At 38.2% G+C, this 19,506-nt stretch overlaps 1 protein-coding gene across 1 annotated transcript in view; it reads left to right on the top strand.

Annotated features, from left to right (window-relative positions):
• The window catches only part of COL4A2 (collagen type IV alpha 2 chain), a 135,467-nt gene that overhangs the window by 66,445 nt on the left and 49,516 nt on the right, over positions 1 to 19,506 (top strand). The window contains exons 4-5 of the mRNA XM_084515166.1: positions 18,867 to 19,001; positions 19,084 to 19,128. Of these exons, the coding sequence (XP_084371292.1) occupies positions 18,867 to 19,001; positions 19,084 to 19,128 (180 nt within the window). The remainder of the gene's footprint in view (positions 1 to 18,866; positions 19,002 to 19,083; positions 19,129 to 19,506) is intronic.

The following is a 19,506-nucleotide window of genomic DNA, read 5'->3' as shown; positions in this document are numbered from 1 at the left end:
TATTACATGACAGCTTGAGATTTTTTGGAAACCTCTTCCCTCAGACTGTTTATCCCTCTACATTTATATTTTTCTAGAGATATGCTTTACAGCCTGTTTACTTACAAAGGTGTCAGAAGATTGTTTACCAATAAAATGTAAATAAAAATATTTAGAGTATATCAGTTGCCAGTAAATTTTCTTAGCCACAGTTTTTTTTTAATGTTAAAAATATGTAATGCAAAAATGAATACATTTCAATGATAAAAGGTAAGTTACTTATTGAGGTGTATTCATTTTCTTTCTGCCGACCCCATAATCAAAATAAACTGACAAAACCCACTTATTTTCTCCATTCAAACCAATAGGCTGCACTGTTTGGATTTCACTTCCACAATCCTTTCCCACAGGATTATCACACTCCTATCATGGATAGTCTGGCTGAGCAACAACTGAAAGATCAGACAAATCCAGAATGGCTGTAATCACTGCTTAGAAGTTCTAATCCTTATTTCTCCACTCAGAACTTCAAATATATAACTAGTAGTACCGTATGCAAACATTATTATGATTTTTGGTGGATTTAGGGCACTGGGAAGTGCAGGCAAATTTTGGAGCAAGTTAATGAGAGTGAGTCAAAAACTCTGCAACATGTAAGTAATTTTGCAGGAGGCAGACTAGAGCATGTGAATAGCCATGGAAAATTATCTGAACTAATCAAACCGACTTATCATGAATGAATAGTCTTTCTGTGGAGATAATGAGGAGGGAGTAGACTGGAATGGTGTAGGAGAACTTAAACAAGGAGCTCTGTATTTCATGCTTGTGATAGTAAGTGGCCTTGGGACATTAATTTTTTAATAGTTTTTCTGTCCATTTTTAGTGGTGTTGTCTTCATGCAGAGAATTATGAGTCTCTCAAATGACTAGGTGAATTTTATACCACTTCATAAAGAAAAATGAGTATTGCATGAGCTATACTTGATGTTTGTAGAGCCTATTGTGGATCAGTAGCATGGAGATACAGTCCTCTTTACTCAAGGCAGATGGGCAGCACTGATGACAACTGTGGAGATACAAGTACTGGGTGCTATCCCATTCTTCTCAGTCTTAATGAAGACCAACAGAAGGAAAATATCACACTAGGATAGCACCAAAGACTCCCTTATACAAGGCAGATCAACAGCCTCTACAAAGGAAGGTCTCCTCTGTTCTCCACCCCCTCCATCCTCCCAAAAGGTAATCCACTCAGAAAAAGCTGGCAAAGAGATGGCTGTGTATGCCTCATTTCTGTCTCCTAACAAAGCTGAGGAAAGATCTCTGGCATATATGGTGAGAAGCAGCTAACAGTTTGGGAGAAGTTCATTTGAGCTGTCTTGTTAAACAGGCACTGCAAAAAATAATTGGTCTGTTCTTTAGAGTTGGACACTCCTACTGGTCTCCCATGGTCCTTAAGAAGCACAGCAGGGAGAGCAGCCACTCTGCATAGCACCCATTCTCTCCCTAAAAGGAACTGATGGGCTTTGGCTAAGAAGTTAGCCTGGGCTTAATTTAGCCAGAAGTAACTCATACTTTGCATTTTTTAGTCTGTGAGCACCTACCACGGCAATGAGCTATAGCCAGCAGCTTCCATGGATGCTGGTGGCTCTTCTCCCATGCCCTGCTGCACGTCAGGGCTATTCATTGGCATAGCAGTCATGTAAGAGTGTCTACAATACATACAATTTTTGGAAACGTACATATCACAACATTATTACAAACAGTCAGTGTTGTACCATTTCAGTCTCACAGAGGATATATAGAAGCACGTTAAAAATATTCAAAGCATTTAAAAAGAGGAAGTTTTAAGTACTTGAAATTGCTTGGTAGATTTTCCCATGCATCCCTGATACCCCCCATTGCTTGAGGGAAAAAAAAAAAAAAAAAAAAGTAGGTGTGGCTGCAAAGATACATGACCTTGAGTGAGGCTCTGACAATCATATCACATACTGACAGTAATACAGTACTCAAGTTTTCTGAAAAGGCAGAAAGGCATATTTTGGGCCATATCTTGAAGGCCATAAAACACTGTTTTTCAAGTTTCACTTAATTTGTTCAGTGACCCCCTGTGTACCCATGTACCCATGTAAAATGTTGATGGTCAGCTTGACTATGAGTACCTGCCAGAGTGATTCTCAGATTTCTTTTGTTTGTCTCCACTGAAGATGGTCTGCAAGGTGCCCTTTTGACAGTTGTGTCTGACTAGGACATTGTATTTAAACCACCACCTTGTAATGTTCCTGAGGTGGAACAAGGCATATTGATTACTGCTAGAATCTAGTCTTTTAAATAGTGTTTTTTAAATCATGACCCAAAATTTAAGATAAACTGTATGATCAGTTTTATTAATCAGGAACTGGTGCATTTCACTGAAGATATACATGTTCCATTAGATTTAGAGAAAGAACTGAGTAACAATTTTAAAGTGTGCTAAATGCATGCTTGCATATTTTCTATTTAATCTCAAAGATTTAAATGATTTTTTTTTTCATAGCACATCTTTGGGACAATGCATTGCTGTGTTGCTGTGTGTGTTTTAAATTTCAAGATTTTTTTTTAATTATAATGGTGCAAACATGCTTTAGCTAGCACGATTCAACAAGTCTTAAATTAAGCCATAGCTAGTCTTTTCATGTTTACATTTTTGTCACTCTGTGTTATTTTCCAAGCACATATCTTCAGCATTTCTTGTATGAAGTTGTTAAAATCTGCACAAAAAACATATTCTGAAATATGCTTCCAAGACTCTTTCTTATTTTTCTCCATAAATTTTAAGAAGTCCTGTTTATCTGTGTGCTGAAGGATTGCTGCTGGTGCTGAGGCTTATTAAAAATAATTAGCAAATACCAAACTAGCAGAAGTAGAGGGGTTTGTCTGAGACCTGTAGTTCTTTTTAGGTGTCATAGGGATTATGATACCCAACTGGGAGCGCGAGGAGGTTTTGGCCATTGACTGGAGGGAAGGGTTCTTCTGGAAGTGTGGTTCCCATCTCCATTTCATCACACAGGAGTGATACTGCTGTTAACTCAGCGCAACCCAGTCTCAAGCCTCTGTCCAGCCTCTGTCCAAGGAAACTCAATTATCCTTTTGCTGTGAAAAGATCTCTCTCAAAACTGACAGTTTGTACTCCAACTACCAAACCTCCTGGGTGCTGCTGCTGCTCCCTGGGGAATGAGATGCCTGTAGCTTTGCTTGTTTGTTCTGTAATCACTCTTAGAAATTGTTAAGGTAAAAGTAAATGTTATCGAAATTTCTTCTTTAATAAAATAATTACAATTTAACTACTGTTTGGCAACTGCTAGTCAAGGAACAGTGTAGGGGAAAAAAAAAAAAAAAAAAGTAATGCAGAAAGAAGCAAAGACAAAACAAAAAATCTACCTACATTTTATTTTGTTCTCAGTAGATACCCTGTTTTACCCAGTGAACACTCCATCTGAAGCCTGCATTTTTCAAAAACTGAAGCATGGCTCAAAGGCAGCACTGTCATTGTGCGAAGTGGAGGTGTGTACTTGAACTGCATCAAGTTCCGGGATCACTATCAATTTTCTTCCCAGTTTTCTTCCCAGCGGTTTACATGCAACTTCACCTCTTTTTCTCAACTTCCCTCCACCTTAGACGTATAATTTCTAACATTTCCAAATAGGATTAATGGCTGATAGGTGGCTGTCATGGCTTTAAAAATGATTATGTTTCTTGGCATGACTTCATGAAGCATCTCTTGCCCCAGTTTAGGTATTTTTTTTCCTAAAAAAAATTATGTTTCCTTAGTATTACTAATTTGTTCATCCATAGTGAATGAAAGGAATCGCTGTAGGCTTTACTGTTCATTTCTCTTTGTAAGTTGGAAGCCATGTTTCTTAAAAACATATTAATTAATAGCTGTACCTCATACGAATACATAAATGAAAGTAGTGTATGTGCTTTATTAATAGCACAGAACAGAAAAGAGTAGAAGAAAACAGTTAACCAAACAGCTCTGGCGTAATCATGTTTGAAGGAGATACCAACTTGTGGGAACCAAGGAGCCTTCAAGCACCCATGCTTTGGCTGTGACTTCTAAATTCTTTGCTTCAGACCTGGTGGAGGGTTGGTGGTTTTTTATAACTTCATGATAACAATTTGCTGAGACTGTATGCAGATGGAATTTGAGCAATGACTGTTTCCCACTGAGAAGATAACAACACAAGTAAACAGTACAGGTGGTAAAAATCCTGACAAAGGCAAAGGCTTGCCAGTTCAGGCTGTGCCAAGGCATCCCTGCCTTCCCTGTGCTGACAAAGCATGCTCTTCCTCCCCGGGTCTTCCTCACCATTTCTCTTTCTCTTTGCCTGATCCAACTACTTTCAGCTGGTTTATTTTTCAGTTTCATTTCTTTGTTTCATCAGCAGTAGTTTAGGGCAGTAGTGTTCTTGATGCTGTGCAGAACACTGTGTCCTGTTGTCAATTAACTAATTTCTCAAATCGTCACTAATTTCAACTGTCAAAGATCAGATATTCAAATGGGGATTGAAGTCATCTCTTCTCTAAGATAGGACTTGAATGAAACAGCAAGCTACTTAGCTAAACAGCTTAAAAGCAGTATCCTAACTCTAATCTTTTGCTAAATCTATTTCCTTACCATTTCTATTGTATTTTCAATATACATTTCACCTTTTTTTCCAGATTTTCTGTGTATGAAGATCTTAATTTGTTGGGGAAAATTCAGTTAAAGAGTTTTTTTCTACAGAAATCTCAACCATTTTGCACAAAATAAATAAAATACTTTGAATTTCTGTGATGGTTTGACATCTATGGCATCCACATCTCCATGTCTAGACAGACCTTTATAAATAACCAAAATTAATCAAGAAATTGTATTAAATGATTGTTCTCTTCAGAAGTAAAATAGTTTTATTGAATGCTGAAAGGAAATAGTTTTGATATTTTTGTGTGCCCACACTCTATCATAGTTAATAATGCAAATTTTTTTTATATGATGCTTCATTAAAATTCTTCCTAACTTGCATAATCCCCATGGGGTTAATAAACTCCATTCTTTTAAAATTAGTTCCATCTTTTCAAGGTATCTACTATGTGCAGAAACCAGACAAAATCATCAAGACCAAAAAGAATATGCAAATAGACAGTTTTTCTTCATTGCTGTTGGGTTAACCAGCTGGCACGACAAGAAATAAATTTTCATTGATATTTAATACAACATTTGTTGCTGCATATGTATCCCTTGATAATTCTTTCATCCTTTTTAAGACAAATGCATCTATATTTGCTTTTTAATGCATCTATTCAAAAGTCTGCTGTGGGTTTTTTGTTTGGGGGTGGCACAGGAGTAGGAAGAAAAGCACGGCCCTAGCTCAGAAACATGCACAGAAAGCTGAAAATCTGTATTATCTTGCTTTCTCTGAGTCTTATTCTAATCTCTCATTTTAGATGCACTTTCAGTTATTTCTTGTGCCAGAAAGTAATGAAATAATTAGTATGTATTGAGAAAAAAAAAAAAAAAAAGACAGGTTTCTCCTAGGAGTGCTTGCTAATGTTTTATTGTAGAAGCACATAACTCAGCAGCAGAGACTTTCTGCAATCTAGTTCAGAACTTCACGTACCACATAAAGCAGTACTGTCTGTAGAGTGACAGGCAGGGCTTTAGCCAACATTATTACACTGTTGTAGAACCAGAAGCTTAGGTTTTCTCATCTGTAAACACGTAGGAGATCTCACATGCACATAGACATGACTGCAGCAAGCCCATGATTGTTATATCCACAAGCAGATAGTCACAAACTTATGTCTTTGCTTTTACTAATAATGCAGACTTCACCTGAGCATTTCATAGTAATTATCAGTGTTTAACAAGAAGAAATTATAGTGCCTCATGTGAATGACCCCTTATCGGTTTTAAAGAAACTAGAAGGCTTTATGGCTTATGTTAGATACACAGAGATCTGAAGACAGCAAACCAAAGGGAGAATAAATACATACACAGACATTACAAAAATAAATTGCAGACACCACAGAGAAGAAAAAATCTAAGCACTGAAAAAATGTAAACAGTAGATCTGGTAAAAAGCTAATTTACAGGGCCTCAGAGAGGATCCTGGACATCAAACATATTCTGAATCACAGAATAGTTAAGGTTGGAAGAAACTTCTTCACATCATCTAGTGCACATCACCATCACCCCCCTCAAGCAGGGTCAACTAGGGCAGGTTATTAGTTAGCCTTGGTTATTTTCCATATAATTTGGGGGTTCTTGATCTCTAGGCTGTAGTGACTCATTTGACCATCCACATTACGACAGTCTGTACTGAGTGCCATAGCACTCAGTAATGATACTGCTCAGGGTTTGTGTGCTTTCATATAATGTGTTCTTTGGCTCTTTACAAAAATAAGAAAAATACAAAATAAAAGCAAAATAAAAAAGATGGAAATATAAAATACAGGTGTTAGCTTGTGTAGAAGAGCTGACATTGGCTCTTTTCAGCAGCTAAGTAAAACCTATAAGCTCTCCTAGGTACAGAGGAAGTTATAAAATTAGAGTTGAAACCTTTTTAGTGGAGAAAGCAGGGAGGAAGGTCAAAGGTCCATAGGAGCCACATAAACATAAACATGAACATGAAGTTCATTTGTTATTGTCAAAAACACAGATGATTGATGCTGCCGGTGGCCATTCAGGTTTCAGATTCCCAGTGGATCCAGGACCTATAAATCTAGGACACATGTTTCAGGATCAGTTAATTTTTAGGAAAGGAGGAATAGCTTCCTATTTACTTTTTAATTCTTTCATCCTTGCTTGTAGCAGTAAGGGTAAAGCAGAAGAGGCAAACTAGCAGAGGTTCAGGGTTATGGTTAACCTGTGAACTGCACCACTGTGGCCTTTCATCACCAGCAATTCAAAGCTCCCTGTCAATAAATGCAGTCTTTCCTATGAGTCTGATGGAAGCACTTTATGGAGGTACTTTATCACAAGTTCATGAAGACAACACAGTACTGATTTATTTGACACAACTCATACTGCTAGCACATCATATTTTATTTTTTTTTTGCCAGGAAGGCACTAGTTTAAGACAGCTTAGAGGCACTCCACAACCAGAATCTGAAATACTGAAGATGCTCTCCTCAAACTGAAGCCTGAAACTAGTCCCCAGTGATTGGGCCAGATTAGTAGTCACAACAAATTTTTTAACAACCTCTGTTATTCCTGTGGAATGTGAAAGCTACTTCTGCTGTTTCTCCTTGTCTGGAAGGCCTTTCTGTTCCTTCACATAACCCGCATTTGCCACCAGTTAGAGATCAACCTTATTTTTTTTCCCTGGCCTGTCAAACTAATAGTACCTCCTTCAAGAAAAAGTAACTCGCCACTACAGTTTAATAGTACTTTAACTCCCTTTATTATCTGCAGATAGAAAAGGAATAAAGGATCAAAAATAATGTTTTGCTTTGATTCTTCTTCTGGTCCTCTGGTGAAACAGCCACGTAGCCTGCATTGTCTACAGTAAAAGTTTTAAAACTTTCCAATAGTTTTTGAAATCAGTGTTTGAAATAATAAATAGGCTTTTTCCATGAACAGCTGTAGAACAGTCTGCTGATGATGTTCTCCAGAGCATCCTTTCCCACAAGTGACGAGATTTTGGAATCTAGAGAAGATGTGTGGGCACACTTGGCTACCTAAAACCAGACGTAATGGAAAAATTAGATTTCATAATGGATCTGGAGAACTATATCTTCCTATTCAAGTTCATATACCAATCTGGTCCATCTTCAGGACTGCTATCACAAGCAACATTACACAAAAAGAGTATTTTTTTCAGCTAGGTGATATGGAACTATTTCTTTTAGGATTCAAAGGAAAATATTTTCACTCTTCTCCCTGATTACAAGAAAGAAAAAAAAATGAAAAAAAAAAAAAAAAAGAGGGAAAAAAAAAAGTGGGATTACAGAGACTTCTCCAAGGAATCAGTTGCTATAATAATTTCCCCAGATCATTCAGCTCCCCTAAATCTAGTTGATCTAGCTTGATGTAGTACTGTAAAATTATAAAAATGTTGTGCATACAGAAGACAGGAAACCTAATTGTATTATATAAAAAAAGAACTGAGAGTTTTCAGTATTTCCACTTACTACCTAAAGATGGCAAGACCTCTCATTGACTATTTATTTTTTTGGGAGACAAGCCCAGCATGAAGCCAGGCTCACCATCAAAGTGATGGTGTTATGCTAGCAAGCCACATGCACTGGATGGAAGACCTAGGGTTCATGTAGCTTCATCATTAGGCTTCAGTAGAGTCCCTGTTGCTGAAATCTGTACACCGTCCTCATTGATACTAACATAAGGATTTGCAACTCATATAGAGAAAACAACTGTTTGAGCTCCATTCAGATGATCTCACGGCACCTTGCTGCTCTCAAGGACCATCTGGCCATAGAAGTGTTAAGAGAAAAATAGATGTCACTTATTCTGTATCAACAGCGGCTCTTCAGAGCGCTGTGCACATCTGCCTCAGAGCCCCCAGTCTTTCCTGGTGGTTCAGAGCCACTCACCTGGCCTTCCCGGGAACTCAGAGACCATCCCAAGCTGTAAATTCCCAGGACTGCAGTATGAAGGTGCCTAAGGTCTGCAACAAGTCCCCTGTGCTGGCTGCTGGAGAGCATGTTCAGGGCTCCCGTGTGGAGAGGGTATCTCAGCACAGAATTTATTAAAACAGTCACAGCCTCTGTAAGGGATTTAAATTCTTTCTACAGCTAAAGTAGCTAGTAGTAAGTTGCATTTAAATGATCAAGTTAGTTTGATAGCTGTTCCCACCACAAAAATAGTTACGGTTTTGTCTAACCAGAAGAGGAGCACAGAATGGAAAGATTGGCATATGACATACCGAGTTCCTGCAGGGGTTTTAATTTTCACATAGTCTTAAACTCATGGAGCCTAATGAGCTTAACATTTTGGCCAGTTGCACAATTTAGAAATTTCAACAGTGAATGGTTTTTGGACAGAAAAAAGATGTTCTCACAAATATGAAAAAGTGAACAGATGTTACTATTGGTGCTTCCAACGCCTACTGACAAAAAACATCTGTGTCGAACTTCCTGAATTTTAGGATCTTGAGAACACTCCCACACACACCACCAAAAGCCATTTGAAAACAATTGGGCTGGCAGATCAGTTTTCGAGTCTATTACTGAATGTTCCAACAAGAGCAGGTGCTGCTTGTTGTCTTGTCTCTAGGAGCCTGGCTGGCCAAGCAGTAACCGTGCCGCTACCCGAAACAGGAGCGCCGGCTCCCTCCATTATGCAAGGTTTAGGATTTGATGTGATTTAGTAAAAGGCATAAAAAACAGTTGATCCTAGTACAATAATCCAAATAAAATGAGAGGGGGAAAAAAAATGGCAATGTAGATGCTAGCAGACTTGAAGAATTATCACACATTTTTTTTTGCCCTGAAAATTGTCTGGCTTTTGTAATTCTGTCAAAACCCATGTTGAATGAACAGAATTTTCTTCTGTTTTGAAAACACACTCATAGCGCTAAATATGTCTGAGGCATTTGCTGTCCCTCAAAATACTCAGTCAAACATTTGATAGGTACCATGACCAAATTCTGCCCCTTTATATAAGCATGATACAGCAGCTGTCACGAAGTAAATGGGAGTTCCCTGCTTCCTCCTGCTCCACACCCTGCATCTTAATATTTGTCTGGTTGGAAAAGCAAATTTGGCAAGATGTTTTTTGTCTCTAGTGAATTTTTTGTTTGACTAAAAACTACCCTTCTCCAATTAATTAAATGCTAATGAATGTTTGCAAGGATAAATCAATGCCATTTTATTGCTCTGTAAAACATCACTAGCTCATGAGCTCAACTTCACTGCTGATGTTTAAGTTCATTTGAAATAACATCTCTACGTTATTTTAGTTAACTGTCTTAGAGAAAGCTTTTATTTGGAACTCAGGGGGGCAACACTTACATGTCAATATAAGTGTGGTTGTTTTGTTTGTCTGTTTGTTTGTTTGTTTGTTTCTGTGTTAGACTGATGCTCTTCATTTCACCAATATAAAATGAATAACTCCATTCATCACACTTCCATTCTCATACTAGCCCAAAGCACCTGCCACAGTGTCAGGCCAGCCCCAGCTCTGCTCACTCTGCACATTTCTGAAATGTGATGATTTTCCCCTTAACCTCCAGCTAGAGCCCCTTACCACAACTTTAGCAGAGCCTGATGTCAGCAGAAATTTTGGTATGCTTTGAATAAGGATGACAGAAATTGAGCTAAGAAACTATGCAGAAGTGGTGGCACTTATGTGACTCTTAGTAGCCTAAAAGAAATATGAGTAGCCTGAAAGGAAGTAAGGTAGTGGCAAGATGATATGGTTGTAATAAGTGAATATACTCTTGAGCGCATGGCATTATCATCATCTGATCAGTTGAAACATTTCTAACTTCCAAGAAAATCCCACTATTTTGCATCACTACCTGCCAAATTCAGTAAATTGATTGCATTTACATCCAGCTCTTTTTTTTCAAGCAGCATAATTATCCCACTCAAGTTTATTTCTTCATCCTAACCATCAAATATGCAATTGATCTTTTAGGGTGTTACCTTCTTGCACAGTTTAGAAAGCTACAATGTGGATTAATTTAGAAAGCAACAATGTGGTCAATATTTGAGCTAGGCACCTAAGCTCCTTTTATAGACAATGAATTAAAATGGCCACATTCAGTGTGTATTCATCTGGACTAGTTTGAATGTCTACATTAGGATATACCATGCCATAAGATTTCACCCTCGCCTGAATGTAGCTTTGGCTGACTACACTGAATGTAGGCAGATAAATGACTACATGTGCTCAGTAAATACAATCCTGTTTAGAAAAATGATGCCTTTCAAGGCCTTTCAAGTCCTGTCACATAATTCAGTAGAACGTGCTCACCAGATAGATATATTTGCTAATATATCTCAATTCTGTTTCTAAATATCCAAGCCATTAAATTACCAAGCTATAAAGCAGGATGTGAATTTACAGCCTGTCAGCCCCAACTCCACTGCTAGTGCTGGCATACATGCTGACCTTACTGCAGCTGACTTCTCAGTGGTGATGGGGTAAGGAACTTTCCATTTACTGCACAGTATGAACATGAATGGTGGGAGGCTTCACAAGCACCTGGTGCATTGCAAACACAAATCTTAATTTACTTGCCACCTCGTAACTTGTGCAACTACACTCTGGACTTTCAGAGTTATTCCCTTCGCTGACTCTGCAGACAAAAACACTATGTCCTTCTTGCCCATCACTTCATGCCTATATCTTCTCCTTTCCTCCATGTAATGACCTTTTGAAGACAGGACAGAAATCCTTGTGAGTTTTGTTTTGTTTTGTTTTTTGTCTAGACTCGTCCAGTGTTTATCTTCAACAGAGCATTGACATGGTCCCAATATCATTCTTTCTGCAGCAGCTCTGCAAAGCACAGAAAGCATTTCTGATGTGTAATTGTATGTGTTTTGTGACATGAAGAAACTTCTAACTAGTTCTTTTGAGTGCTTGACCTACACATTCCAGCACATATTTTGTTTTATGCATGTTTTATCTTCTTGGGTGACATAGCAACTTTCTGGAAGATCACAAATTAGATCAAACCGTGGGAACAGAAAGCAGTACAAAATTATTTCATTTACTAACTACAGAAAAGGACTGTGGCTTCTTTCATAGTTCTTTCTTAAGGAGACTTAATGTTTGTTCCTTCCTTAACCAAAAAAAAATAAAAATAAAAAAAAATCTGCAAGCTGAGTCACTGCTCTGGAATTAACATTAATGTCATTTGGTCGCCACTGTCCTGAGAGAAAATGTCGCATGTCCAGACAATATAGTTGAAAGAACAGCAAATTGTTACCATGCCACTAGGCTGAACTGGCTTCATTTTTCAGTTATTTTTAACTTAAAGTCAACTTTATAATTTTCTGTTTACTTTTTGATATAAATAAAACAGCTTTTTAACAAATGAGAAGGAAAGCTTTCTCTGAGAAAATGAGCTAGAATGTGAAACTCAGCTAAATAACCTTCTGTAAAGTAATGAAAGAGAACTTCAAAACAGAAATAACCATATTGAACCATATGGTTCAATATGAACCATGCTTAGTACATAATAACCATATTTAACCATATTTAGTACATATTTAAATATACTTTTTTTTAAAGTCTGCTGAGTATTTCAGTGCTACTCTTGTGTTTTAGCATTGAATACCCAGCAGGTTAAGGCACACGAGAAAGGTTTGCCTCTTTTGCTAATCAATATTCCTGTGAGATCACAGAAGTCCACCCCTTCCTAATGCTGGTAACCACTTGGTTGCAGACAGCAAGATGCAGATTCAGAGCATAAATGCAAGAAATGCCCATAGCTCCAGCTGCACCTGCATGGCTGTGCCTGAAGGCAATGCCTGGTGCCACCTAAGGGGCAGCATCCCGCTCCCATGCACGGGCCAGCAGTGTGGATGGATGCTCCAGACACTTCTCTCCTTGCTTTCTTTCCTATGTGCCTTCTAGAATGCCTTTTCCTGGATTAACACTTTAAACCAGCTCAGAAGTTGTTAATTTCCCATCTAACTGATTTTATTCCCTGGTGAGTTGCCTTCTGTTCTGCTTGCTGATGTCTTTCATTAGCGGGGCTGCATCGAGGTTCTTGCTGTCGCTTCCCTTTCCCATCCATTCTCAGAGTAACCGTGCGAGGCCAAGCCCTCTTGCGAAAGTCCGAGCTCATGCTTGGCCATCACGGTCAGATCCCCCTTCCCGCAGGAAGCGAACTTGTCCTTTCACAAATGACCTTTCTGAAATGTCAGGGAATCAACCTCCTTTCTTCTTGTCCACTGTTAAACAAATTATGGTCTACAAGGGTCATTTTCATGTGGGGAATACTGAATCATCACATTCCATATACCAGAAGCTGTTGCAAAATAAAAGGCTGTAATGAAATACAGCAAAATGGGCTCAATTACCGTGAAGCTCTGCAGTAACTCTGGTTCTCTCTCTCTCTCTTCATTATTGCAAATCACTGATTCTCTCCATTCTTTATATCTAAACATTGGTAAATAGCTTTCTCAGTGATTCATGATGAACATTTTGTATTTTAAAACCTCCAGAGCAGGAACTGACATTCATTATGCCTTTATTTGTATAGAAGCCCCCAAAATTGGTTGTTTTCAAAATCAGCACACCTTCGTCTACCAGTTTTGTTTCCATGGTGTAAATTTCACAGTAAATTAGAAGGAAGAAAGTTTTGCAACACAACATCTCTCTTTCATTTGACTGATCCTACAAGAAACAAAAACTGAAGTTCAAGCTGCAATACATGAACATTTAGTACATATCTAAAAGTCTGTTCAGGATCTTCTAAGTCCACTGGGACTGAATTGCAAAATGCAGTGATTAAATTCAATGACAACCCTGACAGCGTTTTCTTTCATGCACGTCATTGGACAGGGGACAATGTATATACAATATTGCAAATATTTTCTGGGAAGATTTCCTCCAGGCTTCCTAAATTTCTGACCTCTGCTCCTCCCTGTAAATAGCTTTTGCACATGGCTGTGCTGGCCACAAGGACTGTGCGAGACCTCTCCCAGTCAGCTGGAGTCACAGGAAGAGCGGAGCGGGGACTGCCTATTTGGGAGTGTATCCTGACATTGGTAGCTTTGTAATGTGTCCGAATGGTAAAGGAAGTCCTGTACAAGAACAAAAAGGAATATAAAATTCCTTGTTGGTCTTCAAGATATTCCATCCACCCACTTTTTCCTTTTCGTTTCACATGCTCCCTCTGAGCTGTTTTGCCATAGTATGCCATGCATGTATGCTATGCATGTTCCCATAAGCCTTGTAGCTCCAGCCTGTAAATCTAGTGGCAGTAAGGGGCAATTGTGCCATGCAGAGTTCCAGTGCCCCCCAGCAAAATGTGAAGCCTTCTTCTGGAGAGACATTTGGGCCAGAACACATTTCTGCAATACTTTTTCAGGTGAGAAAAGGGAGCACCAGAGAAAGTGCTTTGTGAGTTACCTAAAATATGACAGCCAGGTACAACATATTCCCATAGGCTTACCTCTTTTTTTTTTTTTTTTTAACCTGGAAATATAATCCAGACACAATTTCACAGCTTTGTAGAATTTTCTAGGACTTCTGAACCTCCAGGAGCACAACCAGAGTAGTAGCATGCATGGCATATTTTACACAGGGGTATTCAGGACTCTAATAATTGAGTTGTGCTTTATTTGACTGAACCTTTCAAATTGATTGTCTTTATTTAAATCTCCCTAATGACCTTTGCAGAAGAGCACATGTTCTTAGGTCATTTGTTAATGAAGAGAGGACATACTTGTTCAACAAAAGATTTAACATAAAGAAAGTAGAGTAAAAGCTTACATGTCTGAGTTAACAAAGGTTAATAAAGCTAATCCAAGCTTTATTAATCCAAGGTTAATAAAGCATAAGCCAAGATGTGAACTGGCTGAAGAATTGCACAAACTGTCATAATATTAACTAATTCTCCAGCTCTGTCTCTAGCCTCGTGATGAACAAGTCCCAGAAGGATTGGTTACCTTGTCTTTATTACAACTAATATTAAATAGTCCACCCAAGTGTCTCAACAAACAAGTGATTTAATAATAACCAGGAAAGCATGGGGAAGGGACACCGGCACTGCCCTGCTCTCTTCCTCATTTTCCATTCCTTGTTTACTTCTTCCTCCCTACCAGACAAAAAGATGGGAGTGCAACCCCAAACAATAGGGGTGGTATTTTATATATGAATTAGAGATACAACTGTGTCCCATGCAATGCCAGCTTTGGAGTATTACAACTCCCTGCAGAAAGCTATGCACAGGTTCAATAATTATAACCATAATCAGCATTTTGTCAAAAGTTACAACTGAAAACGTACATTCATTCTGTCTGCTGTGTGCTGCCCCAAAAATGTAAGCAGATATGAACCAAAAAGTCATTTTATATGTCTCAGGTGGGTGAGTGGCTTCTGGAATTGGTTTTCCTTTCATAATTCTGTTCTCTTAATAGTTCTGTCAAATTAATCTCCTTTGGCTTTTATTTACTTCAATATAATAAAGAAGTGACCTTTCCAGTATGCAGAATCCATGGTTTACTTTCTTTGTGGAAGGAACTGAAATGTTTCTTCCCAGAACCTCTCAAGATTAAATTGAAACTAGAGCCAACTCAAATCCCTAAAATTGAATTTGAATAATTTTTCTATGTTCTTCGCAGATGTGTGAGATACTTTTCATCCATTTTAAAGGTTCCTTCCCAGATTTCTACATGTGGGAAAGGATAAACTCGCTTAAGTATTTAATTAGATTTTAAAACTTTGTAGTATGATGGAATTTTTAACTAGATAAAAATCTTATGCAAGAGCATAAGAATAGATACTGAGATGGTGTTCTAAAAAAAAAAAAAAAAAAAAAAAAAAAAAAAGACTACCGTGCATCTTTTAGAATGGATGAAATATTATCTGTAATTTCCAAAAAAAAAGGCTGTTTCATGGTATATGTTCATTTGTACTCACTCAATCCCTTTATAGTTAAAGATAGGTAAATCAAGAAGAAGTCAGAAAAGGCTTCTTTTTCCTGACCTTGTACCTTGGAGCTCACACTAGTTCCCGTTTAAATCATTATTCTAGTGCTTCTAATCAGCAGCTTTCAATTTGAGGCAGGTAACTAACAAAAGTATGGCTATTGCGAACATGGCTAGATAAGGGTTTGCACCTCCATAGGATAACAGAGATTCACTGATTTTAAAAGACTGAAAACTGCTTATGTGGAGAAAGCTGCATCTGTAGTAGCCAGCTGTGACTGGTGTAGGAAAATGAGCTGCTACTTGCTCAGATGTGTGTACCTTTTGTCAACAGGAATCATTGCGTGTGTACTCATATAAGCTTTATTTCTTCTCAATCCGTTGAATTGAAAAATGGAAATATGTTGGCCTTCTAAATGTCAATAATCCCCAAAAGCAGACTTCCTTTACAAGTACAGAAGCTGTATGAGGTCAGGCTTGGTTATAAGTACAAGAGAGATCATCTTCTGTGGTGTCAGCTCAAATACTAATCCATGGTATCCTTTGGTAATGCACCTAACCCATCAGTTCTGTCAAATTAATCATAATGGTATAGCAAAAGATCTGCATGATCAAGGATCCATACTGGTGACTTGTCCCTGAGGAAGAACATGTAATTCACTCTTCATACTGGTTCATTCCTAGTCTTTTTCCCAGAAAAATAAAATTAATAATAATAATAATAATAATAATAATAATAATAATAACAATAATAATAATAAAGAAGAGAAGAGAAGAGAAGAGAAGAGAAGAGAAGAGAAGAGAAGAGAAGAGAAGAGAAGAGAAGAGAAGAGAAGAGAAGAGAAGAGAAGAGAAGAGAAGAGAAGAGAAGAGAAGAGAAGAGAAGAGAAGAGAAGAGAAGAGAAGAGAAGAGAAAAGAAAAAAGAAAAGAAAAGAAAAGAAAAGAAAAGAAAAGAAAAGAAAAGAAAAGAAAAGAAAAGAAAAGAAAAGAAAAGAAAAGAAAAGAAAAGAAAAGAAAAGAAAAGAAAAGAAAAGAAAAGAAAAATATTTGCACTGAGTTTTGTACTTTGTTTGGTTATCTCAGTTTCTCAGTATGGACTTGTTTGATATTATATAATGGGGTTTAAAATATAAAAACTACCAAAACTATTGTGACAGCATTTTTCCACAAAAACAGTATGAAAAATGATATTTATTTTTTTTAACTAGAAGTACACTATGTTTCAGTCATGGTGTTTATTTTGTAGTTTGTGATAATAAGACAACTCAACTTCTCAACTACAGGTGAGAAGCTCAACATGAGCCGGCAATGTGTGCTTGCAGCCCAGAGAGCCAACCACATCCTAGGCTGCATCCAAAGCAGCATGGCCAGCAGGGCAAGGGAGGTGATTCTCCCCCTCTGCTCTGCTCTCGTGAAACCTCACCTGGAGCCCTGCATTCAGCTCTGGGCCCCGCAGCACAAGAAGGACATGGGTGTATTAGAGGAAGGCCACAAAGATGATCAAAGGGCTGGATGGAGTATCTGTCCTATGAAGATGGGCTGAAGGAATTGGGGTTGTTCAGCCTGGAGAAGAGAAGGCTCCAGAGAGACCTTAGAGCATCATTCCAGTACCTAAAGTCAGCCTACAGGAAAGTTGGGGAGGGACTCCTTATTGGGGAGTGTAGTGACAGGAAAAGGGGAATGGTTTTCAACTAAAGAGGGTAGGTTTAGATTAGACATTAGGAAGAAATTCTTCCCTCAAATGGTGGTGAAGCACTGGCAAAGAAGCTGTGGATGCCCCATCCCTGGAGGTGTTCAAGGCCAGGCTGGATGGGGCTTTTGACAACCTGATCTGGTGGGAGGTGTCCCTGCCCATGGCAGGGGGGTAGAACTGGGTGGTCTTTAAGGTCCTTTCCAACCCAAACCATTCTGTGATTTTGTGATTTTCTGCGTGGTTGACAAATACATTTTGAAACTGTGTCACAAGTGGGCCTATCCTTTAATAGGAGAATAAAAGTTCGCCTAAAATCAATTAAACATTGTTTGGTAGCTTGTCTACTGCTTTCTGAATACAAAGAAATTAGGATTAGGATATCTTCGTGTTCACTTCTTCAAGTCCCCACGCTGTCTTATTTCACTTCTCAATGACAATCTCAATGACATTAAATGAAGTTGAACGACTGCATTTCTTGGAGAGAGACTACATTCATTTTTTAATTCTTTCTTTCCAGGCATGGGTGAGAGTGGAAAAGGAAGTAAGCTGTTGTAGGAAGATGGGATAGGATATATTTTACACTATTTTTAAACTGTTGCATTATATATTTTATACTGATTTTTTTATCTTTTTTTTTTTTTTTTATAAATATACATCTATTTGTTCATGTTTTCCTATAATTTTTGCTTTGTGAGATATTAATGCTGTTGCAGAATGACCTGTGAAAATCTAGCTGCATTTTAAAAATACTTTCATTAGAACCTGCTTCATTAGAATGTCTTGTTAAATGGTGCTTTGTGCCATTTAAGCATTTCTCTCCAGAAAAGACTATCAATTTACTATTACTGTCATTAATGCAGTGAGTACCACAGAGCATACAAAACATATGTGCCTTGGTGACACTGCATTTGGAATGGTTTTCAAATACTTTGGTTCACGGATCTCAGACATACTGTCACAGCCCCATTATTTAAACCACCATTGTGTCATTTCAAAATGATTTTTTTTCCCTTGTGATGAGCCTTGTGATGTTGGCAGTCAACAGAGAATTATTTTTAAACAATGTTTGAAATGGCTTGAAGAGTGTCATTAGGGTTGCTCTACCAAACCAGCTCTGGAAGGGAACTGTTAATGATAGGGAAACCTGCATGCAACATTTCAACCTATGTGGATGCCATACCCTAATGGTGTTGTCTAATAATTTTCAGGCTCCACTGTTAAATAGAAATACCATCCCCAAAAGGCAGAAATGCAGGCAGAAATTCATGACATTCAGTATCAGCCTCCTTCTCTTGAGAAGTCATTCTACCTACTCCAGACAAAACACTTTTTTCATAGAGTAGCAGCAAATGTTCGAGTAGTGAATACTGATTTGAGAGTTCATTCCCATGTATTCATTTTGTCATGCACAATGTAGTCACTTTGCTGGAGTTTATGTATGGTGTTTCCAGATGACATTCATCAGAATCTGCTCTTCTGGAAAGAAAAGAGATTCTGTTTATTTTCTCTTGAAGAGATTGACTACACTGCAGGAGTGATAACTAACCCAGCTTCACACATCATAACTGTTCCTAAATAAATGCTTTTTTATTACTTTTATCAGGGCCAGCCAGGACTCCTTGGATCACAGGGGTTCCCTGGACCACCAGGATTGATGGGGATCCCAGGTGTGCAAGGTCCCAAAGGTCACAAAGGTGAAAGAGGACATCCAGGAATAAGTGGACCCAAAGGAGAAATGGTAACTTTTGAATATCAGATGTTTTAGCTAATGAGCAAAATACTAGACAGAACATCATTTTAATTGTGCTGTTTCACTCTAGGGGCTAAGAGGAGTCACTGGATTCCCAGGGGCAGATGGCGTTCCTGTAAGTATCCGGTTACCTCATGTTTAAGAAACTACCAACTGCAAATATTGCAGACTGGTTTAATGCCTTTGTACTTTAATTAAAGTCTCTGGGCTGAATTCTGCATCAGCCACGTACGCGCTGTTAAACTAAGGGCATTTGCTAAAGTAAGTGGAACTGCAGATGCACAGCAAAAGAATAGAATCTGTGTTCCCGCTCATTCCCTCTGATAATTAAGGTCCGTTTGCTTTGTCCTTTGGAGAAATCCTCTTGTAAAAAGGGACAAAAACAGAAGGAAATTTCTTGTGTCCCTGGAGGTTACCCAGCTAAGTGTGTTCTTTTGTAGGAAAGAGCTGTGAGATAAGTTCTCCACATCTCCTAGGCTAGTGAGCAAAGGAC

Source organism: Aythya ferina, assembly GCF_964211825.1.
Source record: "Aythya ferina genome assembly, chromosome: 1".
Classification (NCBI taxonomy): Eukaryota; Metazoa; Chordata; class Aves; order Anseriformes; family Anatidae; genus Aythya; species Aythya ferina.
This window is presented reverse-complemented; position numbering and strand designations above follow the sequence as displayed.